General features: G+C 35.2%; 1 protein-coding gene across 1 annotated transcript in view; it reads left to right on the top strand.

Moving 5' to 3' along the window:
* LOC133326177 (conserved oligomeric Golgi complex subunit 4) overlaps positions 1–17,202 on the top strand; it is a 95,411-nt gene that overhangs the window by 59,662 nt on the left and 18,547 nt on the right. The window contains exons 5-6 of the mRNA XM_061534854.1: positions 3,078–3,263; positions 16,345–16,571. Coding sequence (XP_061390838.1) covers positions 3,078–3,263; positions 16,345–16,571 — 413 coding nt within the window. The remainder of the gene's footprint in view (positions 1–3,077; positions 3,264–16,344; positions 16,572–17,202) is intronic.

Below are 17,202 nucleotides of genomic sequence, written 5' to 3'. Positions count from 1 at the left end.
TAATGCCCTATACTATTATATATTTTTTCAAAAATTTTTTTCTCAAAATTTCTGTTTCAGAAAATTCTGAAAAAAATATTTTCTAAAAGTAAAGGAGACCAGCTTTCATACGGTACCTTCGGATCAGGCGTATCTTTTATAGTTCCTGCACCGTGGTTTTCTGAACACAATGTCCCTTAAAATTATATTTTTTTTCAAAAAATTTTTTCTCAAAATTTCTGTTTCAGAAAATTCTGAAAAAAATATTTTCTAAAAGTAGGGGAGACAAGCTTTCATACGGTACCTTCAGATCGGGCGTATCTTTTATAGATCCCGCACAGTGGGTTAAAACATATATTGTTCTTTTTTCTTTATTTCAAATTTTTTTATCATAATACATCATAACTAATATTCACAAAATGATGAATGAATACATATTCTGAATATAATTTAAATATATATAATTTCGTAATAAATCAGAATTTATTTTCCGTGAACTCTGTTATACCGTATTATAAAACTGTTATACTGAACACAACCACACATACTGGTGTGTGTCTTTGCTAGTTAAAAACGAATTTATCTTCACGCACATTAGCAAAATTAGTTTTAATTGATAGTAATGTAAAATAAACAATGTTCCACCTTGTTGGTGTATAGCTTTTTAATGAAGTATTTAAATCACAATTCAAACCTGATTTTTTTAAAAAAATTGACTAGTTTAGATGACATTGTAACAATTTCATCTATTTGTGGGGATGTTTTTATGCATTTTTCTATTGTGTTGTGAAGCAGGTTATTGATGCAATGAATATTTTCATGTTCTTTTAATGCCGCTTTTATATTGCTCCCTCTATCGGTAACTATAACTGTGCTGTCATTTAAGGAACAATCAAACTCAGCAAGCAAATTATCCAACTTACGTTTTATATTGGTGCCTGTATAAAGGAAATAACGAACATCTTTAGTAATACAACCTTTAAAATTTTTCTCTACTATTTTGAACGAATTTTCAAATTACCAACACGGGTAAGTGTTTAGAATACCTTTCATTGACTTTACTCCCAGAAGCTTACTTTTATAATCTCCATCCACAATAAAATGGTCCCTTAATGCGAGGTAAGAAATTTTGGAGTTGTTTTCTGACCATAGGTCACACGTAAGAGCATATCCAACGTTTCTTATTGCCGAAATATCACATTTGAGCTTCGCAAAGTGCGTAGCATAACTATTCTCAACGTTTCTGTATAATGTTGTTGGATGAGGAAGTAAAGTATCTACTTTAAGATTGGCACCAAACTTACTTCCGAGGGATAACAACATTTTTGAGTAGGATTTTAACCACCTGTCCTTTACTAATGAGTAAGGTCGAATATCTCCGACTACCCATTCTGTAATAATTTCTGTGCAGGCTTTTTTAGCGTCGTTGTTGGGGTCAATTAACCCTTTGAGTCCCGAATTTTTTCCCGCAATCTTAGGACCAATTTCTGTTCACAGATTTAATGCAACTATCCTAAATAGGATAGGCACAAAATTTGACATTGATATATCCTTGCATTCGGGAGATACAGTACATTCTTTCGGAAAAAATAAAGTCCAATATCAAGAAAACCAAATGCAAAATCGTCAGAAAAATTATTTTAAATTATCCTCTGTATTCAATTTTACAAGAATCAAAAATAATTCTGAGGGTAGAATTTGTACAATTTGAATACGAAGCGATTTAAATAATTTGGACTGTATACACAAATTAGTACTGTACACAAATTTACCCTCTTCTCTATATTGAAAAGCTCATAACTTTACCAAATTTTTGAATTTTTTGATTTTTCTTTTGATATGTGTCGTCCATAATTAGGTCTTCACATATGAAATCCAAATAATGCATATCTACTAGCTGAATATAAAATATAAGCTCTAAAACATTTTGTTGCCTGTGGGCAACATTGGGCCACAAAGGGTTAATTGACTATCTTTTTCGTTTTGCACTATAGAATAACATTTGTGTTTGTTTAAGTTCGATAGGGAATTTTTATTATATTTATATACATTATTACACGTTTTGCAGACAACAAAATTTTCGATTTCAATATAATTTTCATTTTTTATAATGCTAAAACAGTCCCATACTTTGCTTCGTCCTCTTTTGTCACTTATTTTGTATTCACCCGACACAATTTTTTCTTTTATATCCCAATTATTCATTTTAAATATTGTTTTCACGTCAATATAGTTTTATTTAAAAGAGGGACATTTTCTTCATATTTCAAATTAATACCATTTATTGACACTACATTTTCGTCGTCAGAGTCAATTTCAATCTTATTTTCATTTATCATTGGAGTGATAGTTTTTAAGTTTGTTTTAATAAAGCTGTTCGGGATTATAATTGATTAAATTTTCAGTAAAGGGTTACCAAAAAAAAAAAAAAACATATTAATCCTTTGTGGCCCAATGTTCCCCACAAAATTATTTAGAGCTTATATTTAATACGCAGATAGTAAATACAGTCGAGTTCGATTATAGTGAACTAGTAGTGCGCAAGCATATTTGTTTGTTTAGAAGAAGTTCGCTATATCCAAGGTAAGGCAAAACATAGGCTTCGCAGAGAAAACATATATTCAGTTAGATACTGACAGGTTTTGTGTCCTTTTTGTTCAAAGCAAAGGGTTACCAAAAAAAAAAAACATATTAATCCTTTGTGGCCCAATGTTCCCCACAAAATTATTTAGAGCTTATATTTAATACGCAGGTAATAAATACAGTCGAGTGCGATTATAATGAACTAGTAGTGCGCAAGCATATTTGTTCGTTTAGAAGAAGTTCGTTTTCTTCAAGAATAATATATACTCTTATCAAATAATTTATGTACAAAAAAAAAAGAAAGCAAATAACCTATAAAGCAGTTTTGATTTTATTTTTTTATTATTTTATGTATTATTTGATTAATGTAACAATATAGGTTTATCTTTGCAAATATATATTGGCTAAAAAATTTACAATTTTAAAACAGATTTTTGTTTATAATACTACATTTGAAAATAACAATAAAGAATTTATGCATAATTTACTATTTTATATATACATTTCCATTGCAGGAAGAATTAGCGGCATATGAGGCTGGGGAAACATTTATACAATTTCTTATTGTTCAAATTGATGGATTGCTGAACACATTCAAACAATGCTTAACATCCCGGAACTACGATGCTCTTATTAGTATTGTTGCCTCGGAATTGACAACGAGGCTAGAACGAGCGATCAAGAAGTGTGTTTTTAACCGAGTATGTATTTACAAATTTTTATATAGCATTTCATTTTATTTCATATATTCTTTTGCTGTTAATTATACCATTTAAAATTTTTAAACTAACAATAACGCGTTTCAAATTTGATTTACACAAGTTAAATGTTTTTTACAAAAGTAAAAATAATTTTAAAAATTGCCACACTTAAACATAGCTCGCTATTGTATATTAACTACAAGCAAAGCAAATTCTCCCACTATCCTTTGTTCGTGGTAAATACATATTTGTGAAATATGAACAGACCTATGATGAAAATCAAATCTGTGCGGAATTTCACAAATTTACTTTTCTACTATTTTTTTTTCTACTTTTCTCTATCAGGAAAGAAATAATTAGCAAGGAAAATTAATCTTCAAAAAGAAACTACCTAACAAAACTGATCGGTCCACAGTATTAGCGTATAGTGTAGTGATCGTTCTCTTCAGTAAAATGAAGTAGGCCGTAAAAGAACAATAAAATTGGTTTGTGGCGTGATAGGCGCAATGTTACATACCGGTTTAGGAGTACGGTATGATTTTAACGAGATCGAAACTCGAAATTACTTGGAGATAGTATTCTCCCTAAAAGATTTCTCTTTCTTGAGATTTGCTACGAAATATTAGAAAAAGAAATGAATTTTAAAAGAGGATACGACCTGACAAGAAATAGAGGCGTGAATAAAGAACATTCGAAAATAACTCTAAAGAAATCTTAAGACTTAAGGACAAGTGTGACGGAGACTACTAAAAATAGAAAGGTCACGTTGATGTTCCGCGAGTCGATGTGGAAGTTGAACACAATGGAGCACAAATAAAGCGTAAATTGAAAAATAAAAAAATAATAAGGCATAAATTGAAGAATAAAAATAATGCATATACAGTAAATATAGACCAGATGCAAGAACCATTTGAAGTTCCGGATACATTATACAAGGATAAATATAATAAGAGAGACTTTGAAGATTCTGTAAGGAAGATTGTTGCTGAAACCCAGAAATAACGAAGGTTTAGGGTTAAGAAAATATCAAAAATAAAATGAGTCGGCTCATCAGGTTGATATGAGTCTGCAAAGCACTCAATAGACTTCTCTAATTATTGTATTATCATTTTTCTATCGGCCCTAGGTTCAACAAGTTAAAACCACTCCATAACATGGCGTTTCCTCCGCCGTGCCTAACATGACGCATTTGAATTTGTTTTTATTAGAAGCATTTTAGGACCTCTATTTTGAGGTTAGGAAACAACGGAACACAATTTTTGTATCCTTATGGCAACAAATTGGTGTACTTTAAGCCATTTTCCAGGCAGAAAAGTTTATTTCTCTTAAGATCCGGTTGGCTTCTTCGGTAGCTTTTAAACATTTCTTAATGATTTTTTATTATGAGGTATAAAGCATAATGTAGAACACACTAGACATCCGCATGAATCCACAAAAACATCTCCCATGAGTCACTCACACAGTTTAATGACTTCCATTTTACAAATTTGTTTGAAATGAAATGCAATGAATGAATTGCTTCAACTATTCCTTATAAAATAAATACAGTGAGTGTAATAAGTATTTTGCCTCAATAAAAATTTGAAAAAATTCCAATATATACGTCTAAAGCCAGCATACTAAAGACGTAAAATGAATTATGTGTGATGGAATATGTTTGTGAACATATTTAAATCGTATTTCTGCAAGAATCATTGCGATAGACCTATTGGTCTCGAAGATATCGGCCGAAATCTATAACAACCCAAAAATGTTTATCACAAAAAAGTATTTTGCTTTTTATTATTATTTTAGAAAAAATTGTTACATAAAACACGTTTGTTCTTTTTATAATTACAATTGCGGTTAACCACATACTATAAGCGATTTGTCGACGATTCCAATACATCACGGCATTTTTTCGTGGCTATTTTCTCACATGTGCATTCAATACATTCTCCATCAGTATTTCATTTAATATTTGGTATTTTCTCGTCCTAATCTTAAGATGAGAGTATTAAACATAGTCATTGCGGCTTCAAAACATCCCAAATATGTTTAGAGGAATAGAAAAGAGGTTTTGCAAAATATAACGCGAGGACAGAACCTTAAAAACTATTAAAACCAAAATCCGACAAACAAATTATTTAAAAAAAATCGCGAAACCCAATTTTTCTGACTTTGAAATTTGTATGGTCCAATAATGTTGATCTAGGAACCAATATATGCAATGGAAATACCAATAAGGGGGTCAGATTCAAAGATATGAACAGTTCTAAAGCAATAGTAATAAAAAACATTACATGAAGTTGGGAGAATACATCATTATTCGTTAAATCCTATTGTTTTTTTAAAAACTGTGGTTGCTGGTGGCGAATATGCATTCTATATTTTATCTCCGATTAACACCATCAGTTGCGAATAAAATGCAATAGGGAATAAACGGGTCGATCAATTTATTTTCGAAATATGATGTATTTCTATTGCCAGAAAACCGTCCATATCTTTGAATCTGACCTCCTTATTGCTATTTTCATAGTATTTCCTAGATCAGTAATAATGAACCATAAAGTTTTCGAATTTAGAAAAATGGGCTTTCGCGATATTTTTTTAAATAATTTGTTTGTCGGATTTTGGTTTTAATAGTTTTTAAGGTCCTGTTCTCGCGATATATTTTGTAAAACCTCCTTTTTATTATTTTTAACATATTTGGGATGTTCTGAAGCCGCGACGACTATATTTAATACTCTGATTTTGAGATTAGGACGAGAAATTACCAAATATTAAATGAAATATTGCTGAAGAATGTATTGAACGTAAATGTGAGAAAATACTCGCGAAAAAATGCCGTGGTTTATTGGAATCGTTGCCAAATCACTTATAGTATGTCGTTACCCGCAATGGTAACTATATGAAGACCAAACGTGTTCTATGTAACAATTTTTTTCTAAAATAGTAATAAAAAGCAAAATACTTTTTTGTGATAAACATTTTTGGATTGTTATATATTACGGCCGATATCTTCGAGACCAATAGGTCTTTCGCAGTGATTCTTGCAGAAATACGATCTAAATATGTCCACAAACATACTCCATCACACATAATTCATTTTACGTCTTTAGTATGCTGGCTTTAGACGTAAATATTGGAATTTTTTCAAATTTTTATTGAGGCAAAATACTTATTACACTCACCGTAAATAATAATTTATGGATAGGAGAATTGTCATAATATTTGCTTATATGACTATTCCCCCTAAAGAGGTCATTACCTGGCGTTATGTTTAGGATGCTGGCATGACCATAGTTCAGCGATTTCAAGGCATCCGCCTCCCGGAGTCTCAGGGGACACCTGGCCGCCTGGAATTTAATCAGAATATCCAATGGTTGGAGATTCAAAATTGCGTTCAAGGCTGCCTGCGGTTTATTTCTCAATGCTCCGGTGATCAGGATTGAAGCCGATCGCTGTACTAAGCTCAATTTTGTCAGCAGTATATTTTTGTTAGCCCCTGCCACCAAACAAGACAACCATTGGTAAGTATGGGTAAGACGATCGTCGTATACAGCCAGTGTATAATTTCGGGTCTCAATCCCCAGCTCTTACCAATGGAATTCTTGCATGAATAGAGTGCCAGCAATCCCTTCTTAGAGCGTTCCTCAACATTCCTGTTCCACAATAGTTTGCGGTCTAGGATGGTGCCAAGATATTTAGCTTCTTCAGAAAGGATTAAAGTCACTCCTCCAAGTGAGTGCAGACGGAAACTAGGAATCTTGCGTTTCCTAGTGAAGAGCACCAGTTCGGTTTTAGTGGGGTTTACATCAAGACCTTTGGTGCAAGCCCAATTAGACAGGGTTGAATGGGCACCTTCCAGGATGTCTGCAATTGTCGTTAGAAACTTACCCCCAACCAGCAGGACTACATCATCGGCATAGGCTACAACATTTATCCTGAGATGATTGAAATTCATAAGTATCTCATTTATCACCAGAAGCCACAAAAAAGGGGATAGTACTCCTCCCTGTGGTGTGTCTCTGTTTACAGATTTCCTCACGGAACTCTCTCCTAAGCATGAGTTGATAATTCTGCTTTCCAGCATTCTATCAATCCATTCCGTAACGAGTGAGGGGATACCTATGCTTACGAGAGCAGAATGGATGGCTTCTAGCTTCACATTGTTGAAAGCTCCCTCAACATCGAGGAATGTTGCCAACCTGTAGCCAGAGTACTCCATATTCTTTTCGATGCATCCAACCACCTCATGCAGGGCTGTATCCTTTCATGTTAGCATGCTGGGATTTACTAAGTTTACTATGGTCAATGGTATTTATAATTTCAGTGTCCAGTAACCTTTCTAAAGTCTTGAGTAGAAAGGAAGAACGACTAATCGGTCTATAGTCTTTTGGTAACGTATGACTCGGCTTTCGGGTTGAAGGTTACTGTTACCTCTTTCCATAGACTTGGTATGTACGATAGAAGTAAACAAGCACTAAAAATGTCCTGCAGAGATGATATTATACGTTCATCTGCGTGTTGCCGCATGGCCGGTATTATACCATCTGGGCCCGGAGATTTATAGGGTTGAAAACTGTTTATCGCCCATATCAGTTTTGGGTGCCTTATAGTATCTTCTATCAACTTCTCCTCCTCCCTCGTCCGAACTGTAGACTGATGCACACACTGCGCATCCTCCCTATAGTCCTTACAACCAGGAAAGTGGGTTGACGATAGAAGATCAAGAGTCTCACTACCAGCGTTTTTCCACGTTCCATCACTTCGCTTAATATTCCCCATGGATTTTGGATCCTTAGATAGTACTCTGCGGAATCTGGCCGCTTCGTTGACTCCTTCGATTGACTCACTATAGCAGACCCAAGACTCACGTTTAGCCTTCTTGATTTCGCCCTTGTACCTATTGAATTGCATTTTATAAACATCCCAATCAGCACTGAGCTTTGTTTTACTAGCTCTATTGAAGGCTTTTCTTGCAGCCTTCCGCATGGTTCCAAGGTTTTGTGACCACCATACCGGCTGAGATTTTTTCCCAGGGTATGTAAGGGGACAAGAAGCCTCATAGCTCTTCAGAAGAGTGGCCGTGACATTGTTCACTGCTAATTCAACATCCTCAATCGTTTTAAGATCTTTATGAGGTACCCTTATCCTGTCGTCATATCTCCATTGCTTAAATTAGAAAGAAGCATTAATTTTAGCTCTTTTTTAGCAAGAATACACGTTCTCACTTTCTCTCCATTGGAGGTGGACAAAAACGTGTAGTTTTTGTCGCCCAGACCAGTCACCTTGCCTTTATACAGGTAAGGTTCCTGGATGAGCGCGACGTCGGTATTTGAGGAAGAGAGGGTGAGTAGCAGTTCAGCAACTGCTGCTCTACAGTGATGCAGATTAATCTGAACCACGTTAAGCGCTTGCTGCTGTCTGCTTATTGTTTTGGAGATGGGAGGCGGAAACAGAGTTTCCCCATTCCATAAAAAAAGCTCCCCCTGCTTCTTCCTCAAATATTCCTTTCCCGCAGAATCAGTAGCTAACTTCGCGACGACACCGCCGTTCCTTTCAAATGGATTCTCCACCTCCTCATCTGAAGGTCGTCGTTCTGCTTCTCCAATAACCTTAATGTATTCTTCAGCCCCTTGAAAGGTTTTGGGATAAACACTGAGGTTCCCATACCGCTTGGTATCTCTCGGACCGCTACAGATGCCAGACGACTACCTTCCCAAAGAGGGTCCAGGTTGTTAATTGTCTTCTTAAGGAAATCTGAAGTCTCCTTAGTGCGACAATCAACAACCTTTACCCCTTTGTATAAGGAGGTAAGGCCAAACCGCAGGCTCTGTCGATCAACCTCCTCGGATAGGAAGAGGTCCTTCAGATGACTGTCGACCAGCACCCATCTATCCTCGCTTATAAACCCATCAGGGTCAGCTCGGTCGATGATCGCTACCCGCAGATCTTCCGGAACCTCTTTTGCATCGTTGTAGGTGTCTGGTCTACCTGCTTCGAGACAGCGTGTTTGGCTTTCACCACACAGTCGCTGCTCTTGGCAGGTTTCTCCTTCGACGCAAACGAAGCAGAGCTCTGTACGGCCGACGACTGCGTGGGTCTCTTTGCAGCCGGTTGTTGCTCCTCCGAGGACCTCATTCTCTTGTCAGCCATAGGCTGTGGCCGAGATTTGGCACCCGGGGTTGCAACCGCTGCAGAGGTATGCCCAGCAGACGCAGGCACCTGCTTCGCGCTCACTACTTTTTGCTCATCCACTAGCAACTGCCCAATTGTCACCACCTTGGCTACCGGCTTTGGCAATTCGGCAGAAGGTGGATTGGCAGAGGTTGGTTGTGTCTTATCGATCTTCCTGGAGCCCTTTTTACGGGCTCTCCTTCGGGCCGACTTCGACAGTCCCCTACCTTCCGTCTTTGTGGATGCTGATGTCTGGGACGTCTCAGTACTCAGTTTACCCTTGGGGGGTACTGAGGGCTTAAAAGTCTCAGGCATCAGCTTCCTAGATGTACCAGGGCCATCAGCAGGTTTCTCCTTCTTTGAAGGGACTACCGTTGTGGTCCTAGTACTGGGTCGGGGGATCCTGTCAATCATATAATTAGGATAGTTCCTGGAGAACTTCCGGATCAGTTTGAGGTTCCTCTTGATTAACAGGAACTCCTTCCCCGTGATGGAGTCGCTGTCCCGTCCGATGTATCGTTTACAGTAGTTAATTGCTCTCCGGTACATCTTCTTGGCAGCAATCTCCTTGGCATCGGCCATCCATCTTAACGATGGGGTTCTCATCAGTGCCAGCATCTGCTTCGACAGCCAGTTGCCTGAGTAATCTCGCGACATCACTACAGGCCGTGGAGATCGAGTACAGATCCTCCATAGAAGTGCTGTGAGTGAGGGATTGATGTCACCCATAGCATAGCCTCTTACCATGGTAAGGACTTGGCAACTAAGCCTGAAAAACTTGTTGAGGCGCCCAGGTATCAACAAGGCTCCGTTCTAATACAGTCGAGACCCTGACTGCAAACCGTAGAACGCTGATGGGAACGAGATCGCATGACACCCCAGCGTTAGGGGGGACACATTAAGAAGGTAGTGTCCCAGAGATGGTTATAAAGGGGCGCCATTCTCACCTCGTCGGCTCAGGGATCATAGGCACTCGCCCCGCTTTAAAATGCCGAATCTACCCCGAAGATACTTTCTATATTTTTTTATTTTTTCTATCAATCTTCCATTGCCGAATGTGCCCCGATGCCGAAGGTGCCCATGTCTCCCCTAGTATAAAATAAATATAAAAAGAGAGTCTGGATTTTTTTTTTTTAATAAAAAAGGCACATGATGACAGATTAATATGTTATTATGACGTATAACTTGTTTATCATTACAAAATTAACAGAAACGCCATCTCTTGACACAAGCAGCTGATTTGAAGTAAGGCCGAAGAAGATAGGGTTAACAAATCCTCCCCTTAAATAAATCAACAAATTAATGACATTACTGAGTATTTCATACATATATTTTATGTTGCGAATAATAAAATTATCATTAAAATTAACGAAAGTACTAAAAATTTAAAGAAAGAATGTTAAAAACGAATACCGTTTATATTGTTGAAGTTTTTTTTTTTTTTTTTTTTTCGCAGTTCGAAAATTGTAATTCACCGGAGGTGAAGTGTAAAGAACACATCGTGAGTTCCAGAACATACGCGAATACTTTGCACAGTACTTCATAAATCAACATATTGGCTTAATCAGATTTGTGCTTTTGAAGAGAAGATTTCATTAAAGTTTTAGTATTTCTGACTCGTTGCGTTTTATAAAATCTTCAAAACTGTCGGTATACATATGTCTACATTTTTGATATATATGATATAACAATCCCGACCATTATTTATTGCATCGGAAGTATCGGAGTACATTTTAGATCCAGTGGGGTAGGAATCATCATTGCAAAAATATATATTTATAGTGCATTTTTGGAAAATTTTGCTTCAAAAGTGGAAACAAGAGAGTAGTTATTTTATTTGCCAAAGTTAAAGGTAAATTCTAAATTTCGGATATATTTATCTATACTTTCTGCTGTATACTATATTTAGTAGAAATTTCCAAAAAAAAAAAAAAAAAATATATATATATATATATTTGCTACCAAAAAGAGCACATATCATTATGGAATTTCATTCATAACGTATTGTTGTTTTGGAGTATTATATTGTATAAATAATATTTATTATATTTTAATTGCAAATTCTACCACTTTTGATCGCCCTACACCCATATACAATATTTAATAGGCTTAAAATACCGAAAATTAGTGGTAGGGACATTTGTTACCCAATGAGGACCAAATATAAAAAGTCGGTTGCTTTTATTAAATCTTTCAGTACACTATTTTGATAACTAAATTTCACATTTTTATATCTTATTCACTGTAGTACAATATTTAGTGCTAACTTTCCAAAATATTTGTGAATTTTATTCTATTTGAAATATTTAAGCTATATTTTAGATTTCCATCTCTATTTTCTGAATGTCAACATAGTCCCTTTCCATGGTTCCCAAAGAGAAACATAAAAAATAAGTAAATTAATGTGAAGAAGCTTCTGAGGTAGTGGATGTCGAATTAACATATTTTTTGACTTAACATTTATTTTCGCGGGTTCTTTTTAAAAACGACTTTAAATTCTGTTATACTGAACAAAAATCGCGTCTTTACTAAAATGGGAGGGGTGAGTCTTTGATAGTTCAAATCGATTTTTTTTCTTTCTTTCATTTTTTTCGTTCGGTCCCACGCCACTCACACCCGCCCCAACCGACCGTGGGGGCGACCTCCCTATATCGAAGGGAACGCGAAACCCCATAGTCCGGACTATGGAGGGGTTAGTAAATGGTGGGATGACCGGCTACATATTTTATCAGCCGGCATAGACTACTATAAATAAACACATTTATAATTAAAGTAAATACAGAATCACTCTAATATTTAAAAACTACACAAACTACACATCTGTCACTCAGCTAATCTAATGGTTCAGTCAGTGATAAGCTACTGTATATATTGTTAAATATTTTACACAAAGTTCGCATTGGACTACTATCTTCATAATTTGATCTTACGAGCGGTAAATTTATTGGGATGGAATATTGAAATTTATTTCACTTAATAAATTAGGGGAATAGCTTAAGCCACGTATCAATTTTATTATAAAAATCGCCCTTAGCATAAAACGTCTACTTTCAAGGGTAGGCAAATCTATTAACATTAAGCGACGTTCATATGGGGGAGCCTTACAGATGGGTCCCATTGTAGACCCCGCAAAGCAAACAAAAGAAAATAGAGTTTGGACAGATTCTATTTTATCAGAATAACAGGAGGGGCTCTATAAAATACAACCATACTCTAGTGTTGGTCGAACTAAAGTAATAAATAGGCGTTTTGTAACGTAAGGATTATCAAATTCTTTGGACCAGCGCTTAATGAATCCTAATAAAGATTTTGCTTTATTAATGCAAGACTCTATATGGCGATTAAACCTCAGTTTAGGGTCCAATATTACTCCTAGATCTACGAAAGACGAAATATTTTCCAACTTATAAGAACCAATGTGATAATCAATGCAGATTTGTTGCATTCTGAATAATGATAGCTTCTTACATTTTTTAAGATTTAAAAACATTCCATTGGCGCTACACCAGTTAGCCAACTTGAAGATTCGATATGCCGGAAAAGCTTAACATCATCAGCATACATTAGTATTTTTGAAAAGCGGATAACGGAAGGAAAGTCATTGATGTAGAGAATAAAAAGAAGAGGTCCTAAGTGACTAACTTGTGGAACCCCCGATAAGACAGTGATATTCCTGGATAATGAGTCATTAAGTAACACTTTCTGCGAACGACCTTCTAAGTAGGTAGATATCCAATTTAAGAATGTATTAGGAAATCCCATAAGACTAAGTTTAAAAAGCAACAGTTTATGAACTACCGTATCAAATGCTTTGCTGAAATCAGTGTATATACCATCTGTCTGCAATTTTTTACTAAAACCCTTGTGAACTTCATTAATGAATTACAAAAGGTTTGTAGTTTTAGATCTGCCTTGAATAAAACCATGTTGAAAAGGCGATATTATAGATTTTGTGAAATGTTTTAATCTACGACATATCAATAGCTCACAAGGTTTAGGTATAGCGTTTAGTTTTGCAATACATCTGTAATTTTCTACCAAACTTTTATTTCCAGATTTGTGAAGAGGGATAATATAACAAGATCGCCAGAATATTGGGAAGTTATTAAGTTTTTCGATAAAAAAAGTCATATTGACTACTTAATGCAATAGAAGAATAGGATGATTCGAAGAAATCTGCGAACATATTGGAAATTTCTGAGTTATCAGATGATTCTCTACTTCCATATCTCATACTACTTGGGAATTTATTAACCTTTCTTTTAGAGTTTACGAACTTATAGAAACTTTTGGGATTATTTTTTAAATTATATTTAATTTTTGAAAATTAAAGTGAATACGATTTTGAATTCTCAGTATTGTACTGATTTCGAGCAACAACATATTTCGAAAAATTTTGTAAAGTATTGCTTTATTTAAACTTCTTAAAGAGCCTACTTTTAATATTACGCAGTCGCCTTAAAGAAGGTGTAAACCAGCCAGGACCTTGGTCAACAAACCCTTTAGTCAAAGGAACACATTTGGAAAAAACACTGTTGAGTTCATTGTAGAAATTTGCAACACACGTATCAATATCATTATTGAAGCACTAATTTGTATTAGACAGGATGCATTTCAGTTCAGAAAGGTTTGCCTTAGCGAAATTGTATGAGGGATTCGTGTTTTTAAGTGGTTTAGATTTATTTGAAACATTTTTTAGTTCAAGGTTAATTGAAAACGTAGGGCGATACTTGCCTTCAGGTTCTACAAAGGGTGAAACTCTATTTAGAGAAATATTTTACGTGGATGAAAATATTAAATCCAAAATCCGATTCTTAACATTTAAGATATAATTAATTTGGTACAAACATTTATCATATATTTTGTCCCAAAAAGTATCTAGTCCAGTATTATTTACCGCCGGTATGAAATCTAAATTGTTATCACCTGCCACCCAAGAAACATTTGGAAGATTAAAATCACCCATGCAAATTAACACAGATGTTTCAGAGAGTAAATCCGAGATGTAGCTTATTAAATCGGCATGTCTATTATATATCTCAATATCTGAATTAGGAGGAATATATGAACAAGATATATAAGTAATAGTACCAAGATACGATAGCTTTACGCAAATTAATTCAACATTAAGGTTAGTTTCTAAAAATACTAGATCAGATGAAATTGAGTTGTGGACAGCAATCAAAACACCACCACCAATTTTGTATAACCTGTCTTTTCTATAGACTTGAAACCTATCAGAAAAAATGTCAGTGTCTTTAATATCAGGCTTAAGACATGTTTCTGTGAACACAATCACCTTATAATCACAATAAAAATTTTTAATGTATAGGCTTCTGAGCTTAATATTTAAGCCCCTGACGTTTTGATATAAAAAAGACAAGCTATTAACAAGTTTTAGTTTTTTGATTCCGAAGAAATAACTACTGGGTTAACCTCTTGCTCTTTCTCCAAATACAAACTCTTTCACTAATAGCCCGTCAGGCCAGAATGATTTATCAATTAATTTATCAAATAATTTACCCGGAAGAACGATCTTAAATGATGAAATATCCCGGGGTAGCGATGAATTAAATTTATAGATTTTTATTTCATTCTGAAAAATATCCGGAATTTTGGTTTTTAAATAAGACAGAATGTTGTCAGTCGAGGTATCAGCATGAAGCCTGGATATAAATATACTTTTACACGGCGCGACGGCCCCTCGAAGGAGGGGGTCCGTTATTAACCGAAGGTTCATTAACGACAGCAGGTAGATTAGCACTAACCGGGGAGGCTTCATTTACAACCACTGATGACCTAGGGGACTCATCAATTGCTATGGAAGGTACATTATGAGTAATGACCGGAGATGAACCAGGCGATAAGTGATTTCCCATTATGCCTACCATTAAAACCAGCACATTTTAAATGAGCATGTTTATCGCATAACCAGCAAGTAATTAATCGTTCATTTATATTTTTAATATTGCAATCTTTGTATAAACATGCCATTGTTAAAAATAAAACTGAAATAAAATAAAAAACGCCTGAAAATATGTTAGGTTAGTACAAAATAAAAGGTGATAAAGAGTTGCAATATATGCCAAAAACATTGGATCAGGTCAGAAACAATTTCTACTGTTTGCACTGGATTATGGTGTGTATGCGATCCGTACGAAAAGGGAGATCACCCCATTGATAGGCAGGGTTGGGAAAGTCAGACGTAGAAACGTTCGAAAAAAATAAATAAAAATCCTGGGAAAACATACAGTTGTGTTCATTAAAATAGTAGTGCAGTTGGGTTGTAAGTACTGAACTGTAAAATTGTTTAGAAACACTTAATTAATTGCACAAATAAATAGTTTATGACTTTTTATTATTTTCAACACATTTATATCGGAAAAAATCCTATTAAAATAATAATAATAATAAAAGAAAATAGCCCAAATATGCCCTGTTCATAACAATCGTTGTAAGTAATATAAAACGAAAATAACAAAATGTTGGATAAAAGCAATAGTTTGATACACGTATAACTCTGGCTTATTATTTTTTTTTTTAAATTACAGCCTAGCAAACAGCACGGATATAGGATAAGGTCCTTGCATCGCTGTTGTGGTATCAAGGCCCATGTTTATTCAACTACATCCCATAGTTTGGCTTTTGTCACTGATTTCGCATTAGCCACACATCGTTTAATATCTGCCAACAACTTTTCTATAGGTTTAAGATCCGGTGACTGCGCAGGGCATGGCATTACGTCAATCCTTTCAGATACAAATCAGTCGTACTGTTGAAATGTCCAAAAATCATTGATGTATTACGAAAACAAAAAACCGTTTTTTCGAAAATGGAATATTAAAAAATTTGCAATATTGCCCTAGCACTGTATGAACACATATCTATTAATTTTCAAATTATCTTTGTTTATTTTTAGTTGGGTGGATTAGTGCTGGATCAGGAAGTTCGTGCCCTAGGTGCATATCTTGCAAGTGCGACGTCTTGGTCTGTCCGAGATAAGATGACTCGATTGACACAAATAGCCACAATATTGAATTTAGAAAAAGTTTCAGAAATCAACGAATATTGGAATCCCCAGCATTCTTCAGAGCTTACTACGTGGCGTATATCAGAAAACGAAGTAAAATCTATTCTAACACTAAGGTAAATTTTAATATTCAATTATATTTAACCATGCAAAAATCGCTGTGAGTCCAATTTAAAAAATGTATGGAATGGAAAACATATTACGAATCAGCGACGTACACAGGATTTCATTTCGAGGGGGGGGTGGCCCGGGCCCTCCGGGCCGCCCCCTGCTTACATCCCTGTTACGAATTACTTGAATCTTCAAAGCTGCATATAAAACGAAATTCAAAATGTTAGAGGAGCACTGGATGGAGTATATTGCAAGTGAAATTTAGATTTAATAGTGACCTGCACTCCATTATAACAGCCTTAACATATTAGACGCTCCTTGTCAAAAGTGAAGACGAACGCTTACAACCTTTTAATGAAACAGAAATACAATCGCACATGCTCAATAAGATTAAATATAATTCAAATAAAGTTTTTTATGAAATGTAATGAATAATGTAGATCTTTACGTATGGACATATAGACCGATTGAAGTACAATGAATCCCCATCCGCATTCATGAATGTTCGTTCGTACTCAGTGTACCCAAATACTTTGGATGAATGAATGTGGATGAATGCAACCACTAAAGTTATTTTGTTCTTCGTTGTGCGTGGTATAGCGATTTCTGTATTCATTGGTATCATAAAACGATAGA

Source organism: Musca vetustissima, unplaced genomic scaffold, assembly GCF_032173495.1.
Source record: "Musca vetustissima isolate MV318-11 ecotype Yass unplaced genomic scaffold, APGP_CSIRO_Mvet_v1 utg35446, whole genome shotgun sequence".
Classification (NCBI taxonomy): domain Eukaryota; kingdom Metazoa; phylum Arthropoda; class Insecta; order Diptera; family Muscidae; genus Musca; species Musca vetustissima.
This window is presented reverse-complemented; position numbering and strand designations above follow the sequence as displayed.